This window comes from Equus asinus, chromosome 2 (genome assembly GCF_041296235.1).
Source record: "Equus asinus isolate D_3611 breed Donkey chromosome 2, EquAss-T2T_v2, whole genome shotgun sequence".
Classification (NCBI taxonomy): Eukaryota; Metazoa; Chordata; class Mammalia; order Perissodactyla; family Equidae; genus Equus; species Equus asinus.
Window position 1 is genome coordinate 59,460,209 of NC_091791.1, and position 25,758 is coordinate 59,485,966.

Sequence of the window (25,758 nt, forward strand, 5' to 3'; positions counted from 1 at the left end):
AGGAAGCGACGGGGAAAGTGGGGCTTAGGGAGGGGCAGCGACCCAGACAAGTCCTGGTAGGGTGGGGCCCTGGGGCCCTGGGTTCTACAATCTTAGACCAGTCGCTTGTCCTCCCCAAGACGGGGGTCACAACAGAGCTTTCCTCTAGGGGCTGTTCTGAAGATTAGATAAGACAATTAATGTAAGTGTAGAGGAAATGCTCTGGACAGCATCTGCCTGGCAGGTTAGTTGAGGGATTAGAGAGAATGCGTGTTGAGTTCTCAGCCGACGGGTGTCCCTGCCCAGGGCTTGGCACCTGAACATCCCCTGAAGTGGGAGGGCTGTGTGCCAGCAGCAGCCAGCGTTGGGACGGCTGGTGGCCTTGGGACCAGCGCTGCAGTCCGTGGGCCTTGGTGTTCTCTGCCAGTGGGAAGAGAGCGCCGGGTGCCCGCTGTGGTCTGGGGGCTCCGACCCACCGCTCCGCTGTTGATGCTCTCCGGCCCCCGCAGTCCCTGAGCCTGATTGAGCGTGGGAACCCCTCGCGCAGCCTGGAGCAGGTGTGTCGCTGGGCACACTCTCAGCAGCGCCAGGACCCCGACCACGCAGAGCACCACGACCATGTCATCTTCCTCACCCGGCAGGACTTTGGGCCCTCAGGTATGCCAGGTACTGTACTTGCAGAGGCCAGGTGTGTGCAGCTGTAGGGCAGAGGCCGAGGCTCAGGGCTGCGCTCTCTCTGGGGCCACCCCAGGGAGGTTTGAGCGGCTGGGTTCCCTGGCAGCAAAAAGGTCCATGGGACTTTGGAGACAGGCCCTGGCCAGATGGGTGAGCGAGCTTTGGAATGGCTTCCCGGGGGTCAGGGGAAGTGAAGGGGTCCCCGCCATGGTCCCTACTGTCTGGGCCGAGATTGCGGGCAGCTGTGAGTGGTCAGGTCCCAGGCTCTGTGCTTCCCATCCCAGAGGCTGGCTGCTTGAGACCCCTCAGCGATCTTCAAGATGCTTCTGCCCACGCCGCATCCATCTGTCCTTACTGCAGGCTGGGGGGCAGCAGGGTGGGCCCGTATGGACTTCGGAAAGGAAGGCTGTGCTCTGCCCCCAGCTCCGTGCCTCTGGAGCCTGATGATCCAAGCTCACTTCATCTGCCTGTGATCTCTCAGCTGTCGAATGGGGCAAATAAAATAGCAGCCTCCCTCCTTCCAGGGCTGCTGCAAGGGCCAAGGAGTGCATGGAATGTCTGTGACGGAGTGTGCCTGTGAGTGCTCTCCAAACACAGGAGGCTTTGACCACTCCCCGTTTTCCATGTGGGGAAACTGAGGCACATCGTGGTGAAAAGGCTCACCTATGTCCCACAGCAGAGAAGAGACAGATCTGAAACTCAGACTAGATCTCCAGGCTCCAAGTTGAGGACTTTCTAGGTTTTTCTGGTTCGATGTTAGAAATGAGTCTGGCAGCCATGCCTCGACCCAAAGAGCTCCTTGCTGAATCCGTAAAGCCCCCAATGTGCACTTGCAGGCACACACACAGATACACCTACGTACACACAGATAGACATGCACAGACACACAAACATACACCCATGTGTGTACTTGTATCCCAGGTAAGGCAAATCTCAGACCTCCAGGACATTGGAGGCCCAAGAAACCTGCTCCCCTACAGCCTCTCATCGTGCCCCCAAGACCCTCTCCAATGAAAGAGCACTTTGGCAGTCCTGAAGGGTCAGCTGCAGGCCCAGCAGGGAACTCACGCCAGGAGCGAGCTACCTCACCCCTCCTTGGGTGTGTTCCCGGGCCCTCTACCCTCTCAGCCCATACCAGGGCCCCAGGGTGGGTCTTGAAAGCAGGCCCCTGAGAACACAGGCCTCGCACCAGCACTGCCTGGTACACGTGGGCCGCGCTGTTCCTGCACTGCCCACGGCTCTCTGGGCCCTACCCCCTTGCCTGTGTCCTCCACACCCACATGCCGTCTCTCCACCTCCAGAGAATTGTCTCACCTGTCCTCCAGGCCCAGCTCTGTGCCCCATAAGTCGTTCCCTGGTCCCCTCAGCCCCTTCAGTTGAAACCTGCCCCTTCCTCCAGATCACCCCTGCACTCCGTGCTGCGCTCCTTGAACTCTGGCCCTGCAGGCACACACGTAACTCACCTCCTGACCCTTGTCCCTGCTAAGCCGTGGGCCCCTAAGTGTGGGGGTGTTGTAGGTTGGGGGATGGGAGGCTCTGACCTGATTCCTCTGTTTTCCCTGTAGTATCTAACACTATGCCACCCCTACCCCCACCTAGAAAGCATTTGGAGCTTGTTTGTTGACTAACTGACTGGCTGGCTGGAGGGACGAGGCATGGGAGTCAGGTGTGCGCAGGCTCGGGCCCTGTCTGGAAATCCTGCTGCCTTCTAACAGGCACAGGGAAGCTGCAGGCCGAGAGGGAAGCCGGAAGCCTTAGGATGTGGGGGCAGCTTGGTCCAGACTGTTCCACTGCGGGGGTACTTTGCAAGGATCCTTCTTCCTCCAGGGACCCTCCGGCAGTGACCAGTCAGGATGTCCCTGCAGTGGCCGGTAGGGCACAGACCTTGTGTCCTGCCTCACCTGTGCATGAGCTCTCTCTCTGACCTCTCTTCCTCTCCCGGCAGGGTATGCACCTGTCACTGGCATGTGCCACCCCCTGAGAAGCTGTGCTCTTAACCACGAGGACGGCTTCTCTTCAGCCTTCGTGGTGGCCCACGAGACCGGCCACGTGTAAGTGGCACCAAGAGGGCTGGCTGTGCTGTGAGCTCCCAGGATGTCTGTGGGTGTGGGAGGCTTTGCCCCAAATTGGGCTCCTGTCCCAGTGTCTGAGGAGATGCCAGAGGAGCTACCCTGCAGCGAGGCCTTGCGCTGGTGGGGAGGGAGCCCAGGGGCCCGGGACTACCCGAGCAATTCTGGGTCTGCCTTGTGCCTGGGGGCCCAGATGTGGGCCTGCCTGTGGGCAGGTCAGTGGCAGTGTCCTGTGGTAGGCAGTGTGCTCTCTGGGTAGTCTCTGCCCCTCCATCCCATCCCCTCCTCGAGGCCCTTCTGAGAGCCCTTCCAGCCTGCGCTGGCACTCGTCACACACTGGAGTGCTGGCCTGAGCCCACCGTAAGCAGTGCACTGGCACTCAGGCCACGGGCCGGGCTGGAGGCTGGCTTGCTTGGTCCTTGGGCTGGGATTTTGTCTAGAGCATGTTCATTCATTCATTCAACCTGTATTTCTTGAGCACCTGCTGTGTGCCAGGCCCTATTCTAGGAATGGGGCTACAGAGGAGATCAGGACAGAGAAGAGCTCTAGAAGCCGGGAAAAAGCAAATAAGCCTCTGTCCAACGTGTCAGGTGGCAATGTGCACATGCCACGGTCGTGCCTTGTCTGTGCACAGGGGCAGAGCTAAGGGACGTGCACCCCCGCCCCCGCTGTCACACAGAGGGAAGCTGCTCTCTGCAGGGCGTGGGAAGGAGAGGAGGGGCCAGCCCCAGCAGGCGGGTCTGCCGTCCACGGTCTGCCGGACCCATCTCCTCATCAACCCAACCAGCGCAGGAAGCCCATGCAGACTTCATCCCAACTCTGCCCCTCCCGGGCAGGTGCGCCTCCTCTCTGGGGCCTCGGTTTCCTCATCTGTGCAGAGAGGCTGGCCCCAGGGAACCTCCGAGGTCTCTTCCTGCCCTGGAAGCCAGTGGTTCTACATATTCTGGAGCCAGGAGTTTGTCTTCCTGTATGTGGGGGCAGGGGGTGTCCACTCTTCACTGAGCAGGGGCCCCTCCCTCTGGAGGGACAAGGTCAAGCTTAGAAGCCCGTGTGTCGAGTAGTCAAGGCCAGTTGCAGCCACCTGGAGTATTTAAGAATTTAGAACCTTTGGGTTTTGGCGTTGAATACTAACTATAAAGACAACTTTAAAATTTCAGCTGTCATTGTAATAGGTGCCCACCATGTGCAAAGCTCTGTGCTAAGTACAGTGGGGTCTTGGAGCAGCTTAAGAGGCTGGCCCAGAGGGGCTCAGCAAATGGGGTTGAACTGAACTGAAGGAGACCTGGTCCTTGTACCCAAAGGCCTTGGGTCTGGTGGGAAGACAGTGCCTGGCGTGCGAGTTGTTAGTGATGATACAGGTGGCCCTGCTGCGGGAGGTCAGCCCATGAGCCAGGAGGCCAGGGAGGGTCCCCTGGGGCAGGAGTGGGGTTTGAGCTGGGCTTGGAAGCTGTGAGGACGTGAGTGGAGTTTGAGGAGGGGGCAGGAGGACAGAATGAGTCCAGCCCTATTGGGGGTCAGGGTGGGGCTTCAGCTTCCATCCAGAGGGGTGGTCCTCCCCGCTGTGTGGTGAGGAAACTGAGGCCAGGAGGTGCAGTCTGAAGCCTGCTCAGGGCAGGGTCTCCCACTGCTGGCCTGCCTGCCTGTCTTCCCGGGGCGGGCTCCCTGAGCATGACTCAGGGCTCCCCTCTGTCTTCCCACACCCTCCAGGCTCGGCATGGAGCATGACGGTCAGGGGAATGGCTGCGCAGATGAGACCAGCCTGGGCAGCGTCATGGCGCCCCTGGTGCAGGCTGCCTTCCACCGCTTCCATTGGTCCCGCTGCAGCAAGCTGGAGCTCAGCCGCTACCTCCCGTAGGTTGCCTCTGCCCTGGGGGCTGGGACGGGGAGCGTGCCGCCAGTCCACGCAGAGGTCACACAGCTACCCGTCTCCCCCAAGTGACCTCCCCTCCCAACACCATTCCGCCCGTGACACACGCTCAATTCCTGGCTTTGCCAGTTGGCTCCCGGGGCTCCAGGGATGTGGAGGCCCAGGACAAGCGTTAGACTTGGGGGTCAAGGCCGAGATTGGGCGCAGAGTGGATTTGGATGGGGCAGGTACGGGCAGAGGTACTGTCACTAACCTCGTGTGGCAGCTGGCCCAGCATATGTTCTGCATGGCGGGCTGACTTTTCTTCTTCCCTCAGTGCAGTGAGCCCTCAAATTGTCCATGAACCAGCCCTTGCTCTTGGCCATAGCATGTCCCTCTAAAGTGGGCAAAACTGGCCCTGTAAGGCAGCTACAGGCTGAGCTTCTGACCCCAGGCACGCGTTGGTGGAAGCGAGGTTCTGCGTGAGGGGGGCCCAGGGCAGCCGTTGTCCCCAGAATACGCAGCTCCTGGCGCGGGGCAGTGGGTGGACTCCTGCAGGCCTTCCCAGCCCCGGGAATGGAGAGCTAAGGGATTCCTGCCTCCGCCTGGCTCACCTCCCGGTCTCCACTGGCAGCTCCTACGACTGCCTGCTCGATGACCCCTTTGTGCCCGCCTGGCCCCGGCCCCCGGAGCTGCCCGGCATCGACTACTCGATGGACGAGCAGTGCCGCTTCGACTTCGGCACTGGGTACCACACCTGCTCGGTGGTGAGTCTCCACCGGCCTCTGCCAGCCGGGGCGCCAGGCCGTGTCCTCTGTGACCCAGGCTGGTCAGTCACAGAGCACCGTCTGCCCTGCCAGCCAGGTGGCCCCGTGATGGGCCTGCAGCCTCAGTGCCAGCCACCATGGGGGGACGCAGGGTGACCAGGGCCCAGGCCCTACCACCTTCTGCACATACCTGCCCTGCCCAGTCCCACCTGTGGGGGCAGATGTGTGCAGTGGCTAGAGAACACTTCAGCCCTGGAAAAGATGGGAACAGAGTAAAACAGAGGGCAGATGGCCAATGGGATCCTGGCTGAGCTGGTCACCAGGGGCTTAAATGCCAGGCAGTCTGCATGTCAGATGAGGCACTGGGCTCTGGCCTGGCAGAGGAATAGTTGCCACCATCTGCTCTTCAGGGGTTTGGGGCTGACTTCCCACCCTAGTGAAATTCTCCTGTGCCCGCACATTCCTCTCTCCAGGGGGTCAATTCCATGCTCCCTTTCTCCCACGCCTGGGAGATGGATACGGAGAGCATAGTCCTGTCCCTACTCTGCAGGACAGGGCTGGGGAGAGCCTGGGGCCTGGCGGCCAGCAAGAGCCACCCAGGAGAGAACTGAACAGCTGCTAACTGGGGCCCAGGTGGAGGCTCAGAGAAGGGGACATCCTGGGGCAGAGGACTTTCTGATGGGGCAGGCCTTGGTGACCCGAGTGCCTCAAGCCCCTCACCCAGGAATGCAGCCCCCCCCCCCATTCTATAGAACCAGGAGGGCCTGCACATGGTCACCTTCTCCACTGCCCAGGGCACAGTGGGACACATGGTCTCTGCTTTGCGAGTCAGGGAACAGCCTGGGATAGGGGGTTTCAATGCCCCAGTGCTGTATTTGCAGGACACTTGTCTGGCTGGGACGGATGACAGAAGAGAAAAGGAAATTGGGGCTTTCCTAGACAATTGGAAACTTAAGGTCACCAGCCTCTGGCAGGCTGGTGAGATTGGAGGGAGATGGAGTCCTGACTTTGTCTGGGTGCTGCAGGTCTGAGCTAGACCGGCAGGCCCCTCGATGCCCCCACGTGCACAGGACTCAGGGGGCATTGGTGGGCCCCGCCTCCCTAGAGCCTCAAACCCTAGTCTGCACTCAGTCACAAAGTGGCTTCTGCAAAGGCGGGGAGGGAGGCCTGGGGAGGGAGACGAGAGGGTGAGGGCTGTGCCTGGCCCCCTCTTCTCTGTGCCCTGTTGGAGAGAGGAGGGGGCGCTGGAGGCCACTGGCACTTGGGGTAGGGTGGAGCTTGAGGATGTGTGTGGCTCTGGTTGCACAGTCCCCTCCTACCTTCTTCGCAGTCTTCTGGGCCCAGTGTCCACCACCCTCCTCTCTCTCTGTGTCCCTGCCCTTTGCACCCTGGACAACTTGTCAGAGCTGGAGAGCCAGTCCTGCCCTGTGACCCTGTTCCCCTTCCACGCAGTTCAGGACCTTTGAGCCCTGCAAACAGCTGTGGTGCAGCCACCCTGACAACCCATACTTCTGCAAGACCAAGAAGGGGCCGCCGCTGGACGGGACCGAGTGTGAGCCAGGCAAGGTACCTGCGGGCCCGGGGTCTACAGCAGGAGTGGCTTCCTGAAGTGCAGGTCTCAGGAGAACCCCTGCCTCCCCACCTAGTGTGTATATGAATGTGGGGGGCGGTGCTGGAGGACAGGTGCGAGCCTCGTGTGAGGTAGATGTGCACGGAGGCCGCAAGTGAACTCACACACACTCACACCCTCCCTCTCTCCCACCCCACACTCCATGGCTTCTGCAGTTTGTGGAGCTTGGCACTACCTCATAGGCCACCCGGCCGGAGTGCTTACTCCCATTCTACAGATGCGGAGGATGAGGCCTCCTCCCCCAGACCTGCCCTGTCACGCATTTCCCTGTCTGTTTGCTCCCTCACGCGTGTGTGGGTGCAGGGCTCTGTTTGTCAGGGGACATCATAGCTGCGGCTGAGAGCCCTGGGCTGGGGTGTGAACCCCACCTCTGCTCTATTGCTGGCCCTGCCATGATCGCTGTGGGGTGACCTTGGGCCATTCACTGAACTCCTCCTGACCTCTGGCCAAACATCCTTCCCACCCCTCGGGGTTGTTCTGAAGTCACTGAGTCACGTCAAAGCAAATGAGAGAGCTCGGAAGAAGCAGTGCTGAGAGGCGTGATGATGGCTCAGCATCAGCTGGGATCCCAGCCTGGGGACCCGCCCCCACCAGCCTGCCCTCTGCCCTCTGCCCTCACCAGGCTCCTCCCACTTACAGGGGTGTAGAGTCTGTCCCTTCACCGATGGATGGGGCTTCCCATGGCCCCAACCCCGCCGTGCTATTATCCTGAAGACTGGTACACCTGCTCCAGGTGTTTTCAAAGTCCCAGGCCCTGTCGCATCACAATTTCATGTAACAGTTAATCAGCAGCTCTCAATTTTGGCCACATATTAGAACCGTCTGGGGAGCTTTAAAAGTCCCCACCCCCAGAGTGGGGAGTGACTGCAGATGGTCACAAGATATCTCTCTGAGGTGATGAAAATGTTCCAAAATTGGATGGTGGTGATGATTGCACAATGCTGTAAATTTATGAAAAATCATTGCCTTGTACACTTGAAATGAGTGAATTTTACCGTATACAAAGTATGTTGCTTCTTCTTCTTTGTTTTTTTTTCCCCCCAAGGAAGATTCACCCTGAGCTAACATCCACTGCCAGTCTTCCTCTATTTTGTATGTGGGTCGCTGCCACAGCGTGGCCACTGACAGATGAGTGGTGTAATTCCGCACCCGGGAACCAAACCTGGGCTGCTGAAGCAGAGCGTGCCAAACTTAACCACTAGGCCAAGGGGCTGGCTCTGCTGCTTCTTTTAAAAATTACAAGCTTAGTTAAAAATTCCCTATGCCTAGAGATCCTGACTCCGTTGGTCTGGGGTAAAGCTGAGGCATCCGGAGTTTTTGAAGTTCCCCAGGGTGGCTCGGAACCACTGAGTTATGTCTTGAAAAAGACACAGAGAGCTTTGCTGTATTTCTTCCCTGTGGCCCTACAGGAAAAGGGAAGGGAATTAACTTTGGTTGAGGCCTACTTTGTGCCTGGCCCTGTGCACAGGCCTTTGTTAATTCCCGTCAGTTCTTAGAACAGTCCCATTTAACAGGTGAGTAAACTGAGGCTCAGCAAGGTGAAGTTATGCCAAAGCCACACACAGCTGGGAAAGGCTGAGCTGGGGTTCAAACCCAGGCCTCTTGGACTCGATGCATACAGTCCCTCCACCACATGGACGGACCTCCCCATGTGGCTGGCTTGCCTCCCACGAGCACACCTGCTTGTGGCCCCTGGATGGTGGTTTCGAGGTACAGCCAAGATCAACTCTAGATAGTGTGGGAAAATTGTGTCTTCTCTCCTCTTTTATTTCTCCTGGAAAAGTGAAGCAAATAATTGCACAGTTATTATCATCTTTAATAATACCGTCTGCCGTTTTTGGAGGGCTGTATGTGCCAGGTGTTGTCTCATTGAATGCTCACAGCAGCTCTGTGGACAGTGCTTTCATCACGTCGTACAGTTGAAGAACAGGCTCAGAAAGGGGAGTCCTTTGCTGAAGGTCATTCAGTGCATGGTGGGGGGGATTCTGTGTAACCCCAAGGCTTGTGCTCTTAACGACCCTTTCTCTGGGCTCACCATGGTGCCTACCAGCTGTGCCATGTGCCTGGTTGGGCACCCTCCATGGCAGGCAGGGCAGCAGTGGCCCCAGGGTGACGTCATGCCCTCTGTTCCATCCCAGTGGTGCTTCAAAGGTCACTGCATCTGGAAGTCGCTGGAGCAGACTTACGGCCAGGATGGAGGCTGGAGCTCCTGGACCACATTCGGGTCATGTTCGCGGTCATGCGGGGGCGGGGTTCGATCCCGCAGCCGGAGCTGTGATAATCCCCCGTGAGTGTGCTTGGCTGGGGTGGGCAAGGCAGGGAACCCAGCTTCCAGGCCTGAGGGGCTTGGAGGGGAAGGCACTGGGGGGTGGGGCACAAGAGGAGGACCCCTGCAGGGGTTATGTATTCTAATGGATGAGGACCCAAAATTGTTGGGGGGCCAGGTCACTTCTGGCTGGGTCTGCCATCTGAGAATGGGTCTGAACCAGTGATTTGCAAACTCTCGTGTCCTGAAGGTTGCCCGCACAGGCTGGGTGGGCCCAGGTCTCTGCCAGATTAACAAGCCCTGCCATGATCCTGATCCTCCAGCTAAATTTGAGAAAACCCTGAGCTAAGTGTTCAATGGCCATGTCTTGGGAGAATAAATTCCCCAAGTTTTTTTTCTACCACATGAAGCAAAACATCCTTTAATTTTTCTTAACTTACCTCTTCCTATAGTCAAATCCCGTCTCTCACCACCCCCTCCCAAATTTCAGCATTCTGGGGAAGCAGTCCATTTCTCCCTTGTTATCCCTTCTATGGCATCCCCTCCCATGGTTTTGGAACTTTGGAGCACCAGCTCTCTATAGCCTCCATCTCCCACGCTGAAGCACCTGCTTAAGGAGCTTCATGAGAGACAGGGGCCGGCCGGAGTCGGCCACGTGGGGCTGCCTCCAGGAACGAGGGATTCTGACCCTCTGTGGGGCAGGGCCTGGCCTACCCTCATGGTGCTGAGTGAGCTGATGAGGACTGCAGAACGGCAGGGCCCTAGGAACGCAGCGGCTCGGTGGTGGTCATCCGCCCTCTAGCATCCTCAGGAGTGGTCCTTCATACTCTGCTGTTTACCTCCAGGGATGGGGAACTCACTACCTCCTGGAGCAGCTTGATCCTGTGTCAGGTGGCTATACTGGCCTTGTACAAATACGAGCCAAAATGAACTGCCGTGTAACTTCCACCTGATGAGGGTATGAAAGCCGGAGTTAGAGAAAGGCCCAGCGGTGCCCACTGAGAAAACCACCTTCCAGTCATGACGATTGTTATTTCCATTTATTGAAGTCCTCTGTAATAGTAACTTTTTATTTTATGAAGCTTAAATGAAATAATATGTGTGCTCTCAGCACCATGCCCAGCACAGATTAAGCACTAATAAATAGCAGCTGCTGTTATAATTATTGCAGCGTATCGAACACTTGCTCTGTGCCAGGTGGGACGCTAAGCGCCGTGGTGTGTGTAAGCGGGTGGTTCTCCCGGCTGTCTGAGCAGGACCAGCTTGGATACTGTGTATCCATAATCTTACCTAATCCTCTAACCTACTGGAGGAGAGAGTACAGATTGCTTTAAAATAGCTTTTCTTATTTATTCTTCACAGGCACACTAGGAGGCAGATAAAATACATTTTATGGTCCCTCCTTTAAAGGGGAAATTAAGGTACAGCAAGACTAAGTCACCTGCCCGGGGACAAACACAATCAGGACTTGGGGTTAGACTCAGCCAGATCTTCTGATTCCAGGTCTGTCTCTTTACCACTCCTTAGTTTATTATGGTATTAAATGGAAGCAGATGCAAATAGGAGTAGCTGAGTCATTTACTGAGTACCTATTGTCTGTCAGGCCCTGTGTAACAGCTGGAAGAATATACACAGATGAGTAAGACTGATTTCCCTTCCAGCCCAGTTGGAGAGGGTTAGTCATTCCTGTCTTTCCTGCTTTCTGCCCCCATCTCTTCCCCACCCCCCCCCACTCCCTGCCCCGCCACATGGTGGAATAGGTGGCGTATGCCTGAAGGAGCAAGAGGGATCTGGAAGGCTCTGAGCTCAGCAGCCCCAGCAGTGGGGGTCCCTCTCCAGTTTATGAGTTAGTGGACCTCCTTTTGATGCTGCTCTATTAAGGCCGAGCTTGCCCCTGGTGGCCATGTCGGAAGCCTGGCCCTCCCCAGCCTTCCCAGCCACCAAGGTCACTGGGTCTCTGTGTCTGCCCAGCCCAGCCTACGGAGGCCGCCTGTGCTCAGGGCCCACGTTCCAGTACCAGATCTGCAACAGCGAGGAGTGTCCGGGGCCCTACGAGGACTTCCGGGCCCAGCAGTGTGCCAAGCGCAACTCCTACTACATCCACCAGAACGCCAAGCACAGCTGGGTCCCCTACGAGCCTGATGACGGTGAGCGGGCCCTGCTCCCCCTCCCACCCCCACATCCCTGGGCATGTGCTGGGTCTGTGTCTTCCCCAGCAGGGCCTCCCCTGCTGGCGAAGGTGGAGGGACAGTGGGGACACCAGAAGGGACATTGCAGTCAGCAGGCTTGCCACAGACCTTTGTGAAGCCCTTTGTGTTGTTTACCTCGGGGGACCACCGTCCTCATCAGACCCATCTCTGATATGGTACTCTGATGACTGTTTTCTGGCAGATGCCAGGAAAATGCCTTGAGCAAGGGGCACTTCACCCAGGGGTGCCCTTGAGGCCGGCGGCAGTGCCGGCTGTTGGGGCTGGTGCCTGTGACATGTCCTTCCCTGAGGGAAGGCACCACACAGGCTCAGCCCCCTCGCTTTGCATAACCAACGTCCTAAGAAGCTCGGTCCTGTGACCTGCCGTGCTTGTAGGTTTTACTGATTGTGCTGCCGTTTTAGCAGTTAATGAAAATGATTTGAGAGGCAGGCCGATGGGGGCCTGTGGGATCCTCACACTGACCCCCTCCAGGCTGCCCTGGGACAGACACAGGCCTCGGGACTCACCCACAGGGTCTGAATTTTGGGACCAAGCCAGTGCCAGCATCTGTCTGTTTTGGAGCATTTCTAGTGATGGCTTTCATAGCGGCAGAGGGAAGCCCATGAAGGGCTGGGATTCATGGTGTCTTAAAGCCTTCAGGCTGGAGGGGCCTGTAACTGTCCTCTGGCTCCACCTCCCCCTGCCGGCCTTTCCATGGTCTCTCCAAAGACAGATACTCACCCCCTAACACACAGCCCTCAGCCTCAGATGGAGCAATGAGAACAGCCCTTCCTCTCCTGAGCCCAGGGCCACCCCTTTGTAGCCCTGGTTCCAAAGTATCAGTTGCAGGACCCCTCAGTTCTTCAGCTCACATTTAGAATGACAATCTTCAAGTTTGAAAGGACCACAGAGGCCTGTCCATTGCCCGCTGGTGCACAGACCCCTCCGGAACAGGCTGGCAGGGAGTGTCTTCCCTCTGCTTGGATTCCTCCCACTCTGGGGAGCTCACTACTCCCTTGCCACTGTTGGCTGCCTTCCACGGCTGCCCGGAGACCCACCTGCCTGGGGCAGACAGGTCAAAGTCCTTCCTGTCTGTAGGAGGGTTGGAGCCCCCCACCCCTTGACCCCTGGCCCAGGTCCCACCATGTATGAAATCCAAAGTGGTGTTGGATGTTGTGGCTCCAGACTTGAGTGCTGGGGCAAGATGTCACTAGGTGTCCGAGGAGCCTGGGCACCAGGAGCAAGGAGCCAGATGGGTCCTTAGAAATGTGGCTGAGGGAGCAGCTTGCTTTGAAAGCCTTACAGGTCCATTCAGAACCCAACAAGCCACAGGGGCACGGGGTGGGGAGGGGCAGGAGGCTGCGGGGGCAGCGGGACTTTGGGTTTTCCCTGCACTTTTAGACAAATCCCGGGATGTTGGCTAAGCCCCTGCCTCCCTTTTTCTGAAGAACACAGCAGGTGTTTCTATGTTCTCTGGAGCCTCCTTTTTGGGGACGTCAATAGCCTGGATAGAGAAGAGAACCTTCAGTTGTTAGACCTGGGAAGGACTCCCCACCCTCCCTCAGTGCTGCTCCATTTTACAAACCCAAACACAGACTGCTCTTCTGCCCGCCTTTCACTTGGCCTGCTAACATTCACAGACGTGTTAGGATACCCCATCATCCGTGTGACCGGTGAAGTGTGTGCAGGGGTCAGAGCAGCACTAAGGCCAGGCAGCCTGGGGTAGAATCCTGGCTCTTCTGCTTATTGCATGGCTGTGTGGCCTTGAGCAAATTCCTTAACCTCTCTGGTCCTGGGTTTCCTTCTCTGTAATGCTAGAACCTACCTCCTTGAGAGATGTAAATGAGTTAATTCACAGAAAGCATTTAAAGTTGCACATCAAGAGTGTGTAAAGGTTTTGGAAGTGCTTGGCACACAGTAAGCATTCACTAAGTGTTGGCTTATTATTATTTTGTCATTTGATTTTTCTCATCATCCTGATGTGGCATTTTACGGTTCAGGGATAACAAATAAGGAACTGAGGCTCGGAGAAGTCAGATAATTTGCCCAAGATTACCTGGCTAATAAATAAGTGACATGACAGGGATTTTAAGCCCTGGCTCCACACCCGTTGCTCCCCTCGCTGCCCAGAGCTGGCCCTCAGAGCTTCCTGCTTGGGCCGTGCGCTGGTGTCATTCCCTGGGCCATGCGCTGGTGTCATTTCGTGGGCCATGTGCTGATGTCACTCCATGGGCTGTGCACTGGTGTCCTGGGCCAGCCCACTTTCTCCATGCCCACCTGGGGGCTCAGTGTGGTTGGTCCCTCTCCCCACAGACGCCCAGAAGTGTGAGCTGATCTGCCAGTCGGAGGACACAGGGGCTGTGGTCTTCATGAACCAGGTGGTCCATGATGGAACACGCTGCAGCTACCGGGACCCATACAGCATCTGTGCCCGTGGAGAGTGTGTGGTGGGTGCCCCCTGCAGGCCACCCGCCCTCTGCTGGCAGCTGGAGATGGAGAGCTGCCCCGCCTGCCCCTTCTGCTCCCTGGAAGACAAGCGTCGCCCCACTTTCCCCACCTGTGACACCCCTCAGTCCTCGACATAACCCTGGGATGCTGGACCAGGGTTACTGCCAGCCCCATTGGAGGGGAGAGGAGCGGGCCAGGTTTAAGACCTGCCCATGTCACATGGCGAATTTGTAGCAGAGCCCTGTCTAGGGATGCCTCTCGGTCCAGGGTCCTCTCGTGTCTGGGGCCTGGGGACCCAGGAGGGAGCCGGGGGCTACACCTGGGGGTGATGGTGGGGACATGGGAGCCTCCTCCTGCTGACCCCACCTCTGACCACAGCCCGTCGGCTGTGACAAGGAGGTGGGGTCCATGAAGGCTGATGACAAGTGCGGGGTCTGTGGCGGTGACAACTCCCACTGCAGGACTGTGAAGGGGACGCTGGGCAAGGCCTCCAAGCAGGCAGGTGAGCGGGCTGGGGCTGAGCGTCGACCAGGAGTGGCTGGGGTTCTGGGGTTCCCCAGCTGGGTTCCTAGAGCCTGAGCCGTCCCTCAGGTGGGCCCTCCCTCCTTGAGCCAGGCCACAGTTCAGGGCAGGGAAGAGGGGCCCTGGAGCCCATCTCCGGACCTTCACAGGTTGCCCCAGCTGGCGAGCCAGGAGCTACGCTGGCCACCTTGTCTTCCAGGCACGCTGCTGCCTGCAACGGGCCCAGTAGCTCGGAAGCATATTTCTGCTAGGCTGTGTGTTGTGATAGGAGCTTGGCCATCTCTTTGGCCCTGGGCCTGTTGGTGGGAGTGAGGGGTCAGACAGGTCTGAAGATGTGGCCCAGACTACACTGGTAATTTTCTTTTCCTCTCTGCTTTCTCCTCTCTCCTCGTTTTCTCAAACCTGTAGTGCCTCCTGCTTTGAACTCCTGCTACCTTTGAGTTCCTTGACTTCCCTCCCTACCTCTGATCTGGTCACACTTGCTGTTGAAAAGGGCCAGATGTTAGTTCTTGACACTTTAGTATGAACTAGATCTGTTTCCCCTTTGGGAATGTTACAGCTTTGTCTTGCCTCTCCTTGTGGAGACAAGGTTGGTGGCTCTGAGAAAGGTTTGTTTCCAGGCCTAGGATTGGGAGGGCCAGGGGGACCTAGGGCAGCCATACTTGATCTTCATGGCCTGTTTCATCCAGATCCTACAGTGACTTAAGATGTGGGAAGAAAGGGGGGGTGGAAAATCAGGAGAGAAGAGGAGGGTTAAGAAAGTGGGCAATAATAGAAACCAACACACAGAGCCCCTTAGAGTTAATAGAGCATTTGGAGCTATAGCCTCTCATTTGATCCCCACAGCTCCTCGTGGAGAAGGGCCCATTCCTATTTTATAGATGAGGAAACTGAGGTTCCTGGGTACCTGGGTGGGGGGGTGTCATGGGGGATGATGGGCACTGAGGCCACCGGCTCAGGATGCTCACTGCTTTTCTGGGTCCTCCTCTGTCGCAGGAGCTCTCAAACTGGTCCAGATCCCAGCGGGTGCCAGGCACATCCAGATCGAGGAGCTGGAGAAGGCCCCGCACCGCATTGGTGAGTGCTGGCGTGCCAGGAGGGGGCAGCCAGGCCCGGGACCTGCCCTCGGGCTTGGGGAGCTGGGAGAACAGAGGAGAGGATCCTAACGAGGGAAGATTTCACAAATCTGAGTAATGGCAGAGAACCTTTTTGTTAGATTCTTCTGCCAGCCATCAGTTTGGGCTGGGTCCAGCTGGGTGCTGCCTCTGCTCCGTTGGACTCACTCTTGCAAATGCAGTCTGCTGCTTGGTCTCTTGGGAGCTGGTTGGTACCACTGGCGGCTGGGGTCATGGGGGTGACAGGGCCATGTCCCCAGCAGGCTAGCCCAGGATTATTCACAAGGTGTCTGTCACATAGTCCCCAGGAGTGGCAAGAGCAGGCAGCCCCAGTGTGCAAGCAGTTTTCAGTCTCAGCTTGTGTCATGCTTTGTTAAATGTCCCATTGGCCCAAGCAAGTCTCATGGCCAAGCCCAGACTCCAGGGGTAGAAACAGGCTCTCTCTTGTTGGGAAACTGAGTCACACTGCAGAGGGGTGTGCATACAGGTACAGGAGGAATTTGGAGCCGTTTGTGCAGTCGACCACATGGACCCTTCAATTATTCTCATTATAATGATGCTTCATCACATAGTCCCTAAACTAGATGTCCACCCCTTACGCTCACAACAGTTGTGCAACTATACAGCCAAGACAGATGGAAAATTAGAGCCCCAAAATAAAGCAATAAAATTCAAGTTAAGAGAATTACTGTAATGGGAGAGAATTTTTGTTTGTTTGCTTTGTGTTCTTTTTTTGCTGAAACTAAATTGGCAGTGAAAAAATGAACATGTCTAGAATAGGCAAATCCATAGAGACAGAGAGTAGGTTACTGGTTATCAGGGGCTTGGGGGGTGGGGGGGGGTGGAGTTGGGGAGTGACTGCTAATGGGTCTCAGCTTTCTTTCTGGGGTGATGAAAATGTTCTGGAATTAGATAGTGGTGATGATTGCACAACCTTGTGACTATGGTAAAAATCACTGAACTGCACGCTTGAAGAGCCTGAATTGTATGGTCTGTGAATTATATCTGAATTTAAAACATATAAACATGGTTTGGAGCTGGGTCCCGGCGGGCGGGTGGGCAGCTGCCTGCACTTTGGGTGGTGGCTGGGTTCTCCCACACTTGTCTGTTTTCATACCCCTTTGCAGAGGGCATATGGGCTACAATGTCACCTGGCCTTGGCATGTCACAGAGGCCCCTCTTGTTTATTATGCCCCAAAGACACACTGCTTGGTACGAACTCATCATAAACACTAATACAAAACATAACATCTCTGGGCAGGCTCAGATATAACAAAAATTCTGGCATTCATGTTTTTGATTATCATCAGAATAATAACTTTTTTTAAAGTCTCCTGGAGAACTTGCCCCTTGGAGAGGACATCCACATTAGTGCAGCTGTGATGGGTTCCTAACCTGCTCTGGAAGAGGCACCTGAGAGAGTGTAGTACCAACAGGCAGTAGGCACAAGGGGAAACTGAGGCCCAGGTGGATTGCAGCCCCTCATGTGCCCTGATTCGCTCATGGGTTGAGCCTGTCTGGTCCCGGGTCTCCTGCCCCCTGCCCTGTGCCCTCGCCAGCCACACTGCTCTTTGCGGGTACGTGAGTGGAGGGCTTTGGCTCGGCCACCTCCCTGCCCACTTGCCTGTCGGCTTGGGGGACTGGTGCCCTGGAACGGGGGCTGAGGAGGGGAGGGGGCAGGAGAGAAGGGTCCTTTCCTCCAAGGAGAGGGTGGAGTTTACAGATACTCTTCCTGCTGCACCCCTACAAAGATTTCATAAGGTCAGCAGCCCCTTCCAGCCCCTGTCTCCACAAGTCTGGCTCCTTGATCCCCTGGAGGCAGGGAGTGCTCCTCTAGGCCGAGGGTCGGCTTCCGTGGAGGTCAGGGCAGAGGCTCCTAGCCCTGGGGCAGGCCCAGGGTGGCACACTCAGTGGGGTTTGTGGGTGAGTCCCCTGAGGGGTTAGAGCTCTGCAGGACCTGGATGGGGCATTGAAACCTGACGCTGGCTCAGGTTGTGCAATTACACACGTATGAGGTAGACGGCAGGCCCTCAGTAAAAATGTGCAGGCTCTGTGTTTGTGTGTGTGTATGAGTGTGCGTTTGCATGCCCTTATGCATGTGTGTGTGTAGGGGCGCATGTATGCATGTGTGCCCTTGTGTGTGTGTGCCTGGCAGGGTATGCACCCTCTGGAGAAGCCCAGGACAGGCGGCAGCCTGCTGTGAAGGCCGGAGCCCTGTCCAAACTCACTCGTCTCTCCTGGACTTTGGTGACAGTGACTCTTTAAAAGGAAGAGAAGTCACACTGTTAATATCCACCTTGTGCTGGGCCTCGAACTGGCACTTTTCATACGTTATCTCGTCTGAGCCTCATGGCAATCCATGTGGGTTGTTGTTATCCCATTCTGCAGCTGAGAAAACTGAGGCACCCAGAGGTTAAGATAGTCGCTCGAGGTCAGAGTGGGTCAGTGGTGAGGCCAGGACTCTGAGCTGGGCCTGGATGGTAGAGTCCACGCTGAGTCCAGCCCACTGAGTCTAGCCCGCCACCTCCTGGAACGAGGGTGTACAGCCAGGGGGCGGGGCCGGCAGCTGCTGTGAGGTGAGGAGCAGACAAGAGCAGTGGGCAGGGCTGAGGCTGACCCGGCCTGAGGAGCTGCCCAGCTCTAGCCTAGAGGGTCTGGAGACCCTGGGGACTGAGAGAGATCAGAGATGAGGAGCATCTCTCCCGGGCAGGACCAGCCTCCCCTCCTTCTCTGCTCATCAGGGAGGCCGGCCCATCCCCGTCCACTGTGTGTCCAGGAGAAACTGCTGCCCCTCTCAGACACAGCCTCTGATTCCTGCCTGGATTAATAATGGCAATGAGCTCGGGGGCAGTGGCGGGGGGGAGGTGAGGACCGCCCTGGGGCGGTTACAGAGTGGCCAGCACACGGTCAGAGCTTTGGATCCTTAGCTCTCCTCTGACAGTTATGCACGAACGTTTGAATCTGCACCAGGAGGGGATGCCCTCCCCACCGGGGTCAGCGGCTCCGTCCTGGCTGCAGCCTATCCCCGCCCCTGCTGCTTCCAGGGCCCGAGGCCACGACACGGGGCCTTTGTGGGGCGTCCGCCCGCACCCCTCCTACTTGGTGCCTTTCAGTAACAAGCTGTGAGTCACTCACGGAGGGGACTTTAAGGGACAGACATTTATGGACATTTTAAAGGCTCCCACTCCGTGCCAGTCTCTGCACTGAGCCAAGGACGCCAAGACGGAGGAGTTGCGCTGACAGGGTGTGGGAGAGTCGGGACGTCTATCCCAACAGTGCTCGCGTCAGGCACTGTTCTGAGGACAGTCATGGTGCCTCCCGCTGGTTAAGTGCCAGCTGCATGCCATGCACCCTGCCTAGTTCTTTACGTGTCTAAACTCCTTGAACTGTCCTAGGAGCCCCACGGCAGGGCAGGTGGAGGTGGGGACAGTGATGATCCTCACGGGGCAGCAGCCCTCCCATTTTACAGATGGTAACACTGAGGCAGCAGAGGGAGGCTGAGTAGCTTCCCCAGATCAATCTGACTCAGAGCTTGTTCTCTTAATCTCTGTGCTCTGCCATAGGAGTTATAGGGAGAGCAAATCCCTAAAGACTGGGCAATCAAAGAAGCCTTCCTGGAGGAGGAGAGAATTGTGCTGAGCCTTAAATATGGGTGGAAATTAGTCAGGCAGGAAGAAGGGGAGACCGTGAGGGTGGGAGGAATGGTGTGCACCAGGGTCCAGAGGCAGGGACGGTGTGTTGGGGGCAGTGTGGTGACCAATCTGCCTGGGAAAAGGCTCGGGTGAAGAAGTGACAGGTAGACAGGAGCCCCAAGGGGCCTACGGGGAAGGCGTTGAAGCCCTAAGGAGGCCTGGCTCGTGCTCCTGTGGAGGGGAATAGAAATCTGTGTGACCCTCTCCCCATGGCCAGCGGTGAAGAACCAGGTCACAGGCAGCTTCATCCTCAACCCCAAGGGCAAGGAAGCCGCGAGCCAGACCTTCATGGCAATGGGCCTGGAGTGGGAGTATGCGGTGGAGGACGCCAAGGAAAGCCTAAGGACCAGCGGGCCGCTGCCTGAAGCCATCGCCGTCCTGGTGAGCCCCACCCACACGGTGGCCCTGCCCCCCCTCTAGCTGTCCCAGTCCAGTCCCCTCACTCACTGTCTCTGGGGTGAACCAGCACAGGCCCGGGGAAATCCTCCTGTTCTCGTGTCTTCAGGAGCCTGGGCAAGGCCAGGGTGCCCTCCGTGCTTGAGGGTGGCCAGATGGCAAGTGAGGAGGGAAGAAGAGATGATTGTCAGACAAGAGACGCCACACATGGAGTCTGTTCTCCCTAATGCAGGGTCAGAAACAGGCCTGAGGGAGCCAGAGGGGCCTGGGTTGCTTCCCTCTGTCGTCCTGGCATCATCCAGTGTCCGCTTGCATTATGGCGTTGCCAAAAAGTGAGTCCAGGAGTGGCTTCCTGTAGCCTGTAGGGCAGCTGACCCAGGGTTGCCATCTGGCACTGCCCACCTCCTGAGAGGGGGCTGGGGCCACTGTCCCGGCTGGGGCCTGCCTCCGCCCGCACTCTCCTCTCCTAGACCATAGGCCAGGGCTTGTGGAGCAGGAGACCAGACCAGGAGGGGCTCTGTCTGCAGTGCCCTCGGCACTGGCTGGTGGCAGGGAGACCCTGCACAGGCTTTATTCCTGGTGCTACCCTTGTGACTAGGGGAGGGCCTGGAGGGCAGAGTCTGAAGCCTGTTGTTGCCTGGTGTTGGCATATTAATTCAATCCAACATGTATTGTCCACTCACCCTGTAGTTATTGACCGCCTGTGGCCAATTGATTGTCAGTGAGGGTGCCAAGACCATTCCCCGGGGACATGATGCTGGGACAACTGGATAGCCACATGTGAAAGGGTGCAGTTGATCCCCTACCTCACATCATATACAAAAGCTAACTCAAAATAGACCGAGGACCTAAAGAAACAGGAGTTAAAGCCATCGAACTCTTAGAGAAAACAGAGGGATAAGTCTCATGACCTCAGATTCTTAGATATGACACCACAAGCGTGAGCAACAAAAGAAAAAATAGATAAATTGGTTTTCTTGGAAATTGAAAACTTTTGCACATCAAAAGATATTATCAAGAAAGTGAAAAGACAACCTGAACAGAGTGGGAGGAAACACCTGACAAGAGTCTGTATCACAGACCGTCTTCTAGAGTCAGGCAGGGCAGGTGCTCTGGCGAGCAGGACAGACCAACAGATGTAGCTCATGCCCTCATTAGAACTTAGGTCTGTGGGAGGGAAAATCATCAATGGGAACGCGGGTCGTTCTCGGGTCTGGCACACAGTAGGTGCCTAGCTTGATTTTGCCACATGGCTGTTGGTCTAAATGGCCCCCCAGGCCACACTCGGTGCAGTCCCCTCCTGGCTTTCACTGGTTCTGCTTTTCACATCCTTCCCTTTGCCCCCTCCTCCCCGGCACCCCTGCTGGCCTTGCTTCTCTGCTCTCCAGTCCTGTGCCACCTCCTGCATCTCCCCTCAGGTGCTCCCCTCGGCTGAGGGTGGGCCCCGCAGCACCCTGGCCTACAAGTACATCATCCATGAGGACCTTCTGCCCCTTATCGGGAGCAACAACGTGCTCCTGGAGGAGACAGACACCTATGAGTGGGCGCTCAAGAGCTGGGCCCCCTGCACCAAGGCCTGCGGAGGAGGTACTGGTCCACCTGACCATCCAGCTGCCGTGTGGGGGCAGCCCAGGGCCTCTCTGGAGAGGAGCAGGAATGGCCGGGGACTGACCTTGTCCCCACTTAATGTGTCCACAGCTCGTGCCTTTCTGGGCAGGGCCTTTGGGATGGGGCTGGGGGTGCTAGAGCAGGCTGGGGCAGGGCCCGGGCCCTGTAAGGGCTCACCAGCTGTGCGGAGGGGGAGCCGTCTAGAGCCACGTCCCGCCTGCACTACACTAGGGACGCGTGAGATGGGCTGGTGGAGGACGGCTTCCTCAGAAAGTGACTCGGGCAGGAGGGGGTGCAAAGGCTCCAAGGGAAGTGGGACTAGCCCTCTGGGCTCTCCAGAACGCACCATCCCTGAGGCCCGGGACAGGGCAGTGGGAGCCTGGCGGGACCACGCCCATGGCAGCCTGCCCTCCCAACAGGAATCCAGTTCACCAAATACGGCTGCCGGCGCCGCCGGGACCACCATATGGTGCAGCGGCACCTGTGCGACCACAGGAAGAGGCCCAAGCCCATCCGCCGGCGCTGCAACCAGCACCCCTGTGCCCCGCCTGCGTGAGTGCTCCGGGGAGGGACGGGGCCTGAGCCCACGCGCTGGTGTCCCTGTGCCTCACCTGCATGAGTGCTCCGGGAAGGGATGGGGCCTGAGCCCACGTGCTGGTGTCCCTGTGTCCCGCCTGTGTGAGTGCTCCCAAGGAGGGACAGGGGCCAGAGCCCATGCCCTGGTGTCCCTGTGCCTCACCTGTGTGAGTGCTCCCAGGGAGGGACGGGGCCTGAGCCCACGCCTGGGTGTCCCTGTGTCCTGCCTGTGTGAGTGCTCTGGGGAAGGGACGAGGAGCCTGAGCCCCAGCCCAGGGTGTTGCAGACCCTCTGTCAGCCCCAGCCCCAGGACGAGGGACTGCTGAGCCTGCTTCCTCCAGGCACACAGCCCCTGCAGCCAGGACTCCCCGACGGAGAGCAGCCACATGCCAGACTCTGCCATGGCCAGCATTGCCCTCCTTGCTCATCTGTCCTGTCTGGGATTTCTGGATTAACTTCCATTCCCAGAAGAAGGAAGATGCTTCCTTTGTTCTGCCTCTCCAGGCATTCTTTTACAGATGGGGAAACTGAGGCCCAGTTTGGGGACACAGCTTTCCCTTAATGATTTGGGGGAGTCCATCGAGGTGAAGTGGATTTCAGTGCTTCCAGGCTCCAGGCCCTAGGCCAGGATGCTGTCCACTAGCTCCTCTCAGCCCGGTCATGTGGAGCCCAGGATGCGGTCTGGCCTGCCAGCCCCTGATTGGGATTCCCTGGCCTGAGGATACAGGCTCTTTGGAGCACAAGGTCATGTTCTTGGGGTTATTTGGAGGCGGCTTTGGAGAGAGGAAAGAGCTGTGACTTGTGGAGGATTCAAGGTCCGGCCTCTGAGCCTGTGGCAGAGCCAGCCCCAGCACCTCCTCAGTCCCCACGAGGCTTCTCTAGTGACCCCCAGGCAGGGCCACGGGTAGCTGGCCAGTAGGAAACCTCAGAGAGCCGAGCCCATCCTCCTGCCTCCCTAGGAGTCCTCTTGGGATCTGGGGGTTTTAGACTCAGCCTTGGTGACCCACAGCAGCTGTGCTCCCTCAGGCCCGGGGATCCTCAGGGCCAGGGCAGGAGCTGGTGACCCGTGCTAGCCAGCATGGGCTCCTTGTGCCCAGACCCTCAGCGCCCCCGTGGTTCTCTCTCACGTCTTACTTTACACTGTATTCCAGGCCACTTTCCCCACAATCGTCTGTGGTCACAGAGCATGCGGGGCTCCCTCTGCTGTGATCCTGGCAGGTCCCCTCACCCCGGTTTGTCTCCATCCGTAAAATGCCAAATGAAGTTGAGGCGCTGTGTGTTTTTGTGTTTTAGAGGAAGGGGTTGGCTGAAAGAGCCTTGCTTTACTAAAGGATGCCACAGGAGGCTGAGAGGGGCTGGAGCTGGGGGCTGCCCTGCCTGCCCTCCACCAGAGCAGTTTTGCTTTTGTCTAACTCACCTGGGGGGCATCTGCTTAAGATGCTGCTGGAAGTTGCTCTGTGGCTAGAAGCCACGTGGAGACCATCAGCTTAGCTGATCAGCGCTGAAGCTCCCCAGGTGCTGACAGTGGTAGTAACAGTGCATTTATCACGTGCCTACTGCATGCCACACACTCTGCCACATGCTTTATGTATACAAGTGCTTTAATTGTCCCAAGAGCCTACAGGGGGGTGGTTCTGCTATACAAGCTGTGGTGACTTTCATCTGTTTTGTGCACCACTGTGTCTCAGCACCTAGGACAGGGCCTGCACATGGGGAAACTCCAGTACATATTTATGAGGTGTTGAAAAAGTCCTGATGTAAAGATGGGGCCACTGAGGTTTAGAGGGGTTCACAGCTTCCCCAAGGATGCTCAAGGGGCCAGAATTTAAATATGCATCATACCCGTTTTCCAGATGAGGAAACCGAGGCGGGAATAAGTGACCTCACTAAGACTGCACAGCCTGGCAGAGCCAGTGGATGGTCGTCTTGGCCCCCAAGAGTTCTGAAGCCCAGACCCACTCTCCGGCTCTTGCTGGCAGTGATTCAGGGGGTGGGAGTGACCCTGCGAGAAATTGTCCCCCTGGCCCCACCTCCCGTCCACCTTCTGCCCTGTCTGCCTCCAGGTGGGTGACGGAGGAGTGGGGCACCTGCAGCCGGAGCTGTGGGAAGATGGGGGTGCAGACCCGGGGGGTGCAGTGCCTGCTGCCCCTCTCCAACGGTACCCACAAGGCCATGCCGGCCAAGGCCTGCCCTGGGGACCGGCCCGAGGCCCGGCGGCCCTGCTTCCGCGTGCCCTGTCCAGCTCAGTGGCGGATGGGAGCCTGGTCCCAGGTGAGTTGTCCTCAGAGGGTGGGAGGGGCTGGGCCTACAGGCAGCTTCTCTGGGGAGTCAGGGAAGCGGTGGGTCTGGGTGGGGGAGCTGCGGAGGGATCTGGTGCTCCCTGTGGGCAGAGTGTTTCTGGATGAATTTCTCCCTGACATCTGATCTGGTTTGTCTCACAACGAAGTCCAACCGCTGCCACGTATGTGGGCCATGGTTCTGGGCTAGCCCTTTCTATTCATTCGCCATCACCCGGAGCTAGGAGGCACGGGCTGATCTCCCTGTGTACAGATGAGCAAACTGGAGCACATTCTTGCATTCAGGAAATATTTCCTGATTGCCGACTATGGGCCAGGCGCACTGTACTAGGAATGCCTGGAATCCAGCATCGTCCAGACAGACCTTGTGATTCTTGTCTGTGTGGAACCTGCAGTCCAGGGAGGGAACCGTACGAGACAAGTAAACCAATAACGAAAGCGTTTACAGGTTGCAGCTAGAGCTGTGTGGGATAAATGAGGGTAATGTATCATGGAGGGCCTCTCTAGGGAGGTGACATTTGAGCTGAGACCTGAGGGATGAGCCACAGGAAGACCCTGAGGCAGGAACAACTTTACCCTGTTCCAGAAACTGTAAGAACAGTGGGACTGGAGCTTAATGGGAGGGGCAGGGGCTACAGGATGACGTTGGAGGGGCGGGCAGGGGTCAAATGCCACAGGGCTTTATGAGGAGGTAGAATGTGCATGGGAAACCATTGAAGGGTTTTAATGGGGGTGTCACAAGCTCTGGTTGGGTGTAAAAGATCACTCCAGCAGCTCGGTAGAAAGTTCATCATTGGGAGGCCAGGGTGGGAATACGGAAACAATGAGGAGGCTGTGGAATAGTCCAGGTGTTCACAGCCCTGGAAGTGGCCACAGGGAAGTTTTTTGATGTCTTGGATTTTCTCTCAAAAATTCATTTGATGTGAACCTTGAAGACGTTATACTAAGTGAGATAAGCCAGACGCAAAACGACAAATACTGTATGATTCCACTTATGTGAGGTGCCTAGAACTGTCACATTCATAGAGACAGAAAGTAGAAGGGTGGGTGCCTGGGGCTGGGGGAGGGGAGGAAGGAGGAGTTAGTGTTTACTGGGGACAGAGCGTCAGTTTGGGAAGAAGAAAAAGTTCCGGAGATGGATGGTGGTGGTGGCTGCACGGCAGTGTGAATGGACTTAAGGCCACTGGACTGGACACTTAAAAATGGTTAAAATGGTAAATTTTATGATATGTATATTTTACTACAATTTTAAAAACCTCATTTGATCATAGAGATAAGTACAATGATGCTCATTGTAATAGAAAAATATCAGAAAATATCCTAAATGTCCATCTGTAGGAGATCGGACCAAAATATCATGGTCTGTTCATACAATAAAATACTATACAGCAAGAAAAATGGGTGAGCTTGAACTGTACTTATCGATATAGATAAACCTCAGGAAAATAAGTGAGAAAAAATTAAAGTATTAAGGATAAACCTCTTCCAATGGGTTACCATTTCCTTCAAGTTTCAAAAGGCAGAAGCCAAGGTTTGAAAATACTCCAGAATGCTGAGCTGTCAGAGCTGTGGTGGTATTGGGACAGACTTTCATGACCAACTTCCTCAGACTTTTCTGTATGCTTGAAATATTGCATAATAAAGAGTATTTTTTTAAATAATCAAAAATCCCCACACAGCTCA

At 56.7% G+C, this 25,758-nt stretch overlaps 1 protein-coding gene across 10 annotated transcripts in view; it reads left to right on the top strand.

Annotated features, from left to right (window-relative positions):
* The window catches only part of ADAMTS14 (ADAM metallopeptidase with thrombospondin type 1 motif 14), an 83,589-nt gene that overhangs the window by 52,184 nt on the left and 5,647 nt on the right, over window positions 1-25,758 (top strand). For 3 of the 10 annotated variants that reach the window (XM_070489620.1, XM_070489589.1, XM_044756530.2), the window contains exons 6-19: window positions 489-645; window positions 2,600-2,705; window positions 4,431-4,574; window positions 5,204-5,336; window positions 6,789-6,902; window positions 9,105-9,253; window positions 11,204-11,379; window positions 13,735-13,868; window positions 14,248-14,371; window positions 15,388-15,468; window positions 19,416-19,579; window positions 21,013-21,181; window positions 21,622-21,754; window positions 23,842-24,049. In XM_070489620.1, the coding sequence (XP_070345721.1) occupies window positions 489-645; window positions 2,600-2,705; window positions 4,431-4,574; window positions 5,204-5,336; window positions 6,789-6,902; window positions 9,105-9,253; window positions 11,204-11,379; window positions 13,735-13,868; window positions 14,248-14,371; window positions 15,388-15,468; window positions 19,416-19,579; window positions 21,013-21,181; window positions 21,622-21,754; window positions 23,842-24,049 (1,992 nt within the window). Of the gene's footprint in view, window positions 1-488; window positions 646-2,599; window positions 2,706-4,430; window positions 4,575-5,203; window positions 5,337-6,788; window positions 6,903-9,104; window positions 9,254-11,203; window positions 11,380-13,734; window positions 13,869-14,247; window positions 14,372-15,387; window positions 15,469-19,415; window positions 19,580-21,012; window positions 24,050-25,758 lie in introns of those variants that run through there. The other 7 variants (XM_014840304.3, XM_070489629.1, XR_011495535.1 and 4 more) reach the window with 7 other exon arrangements.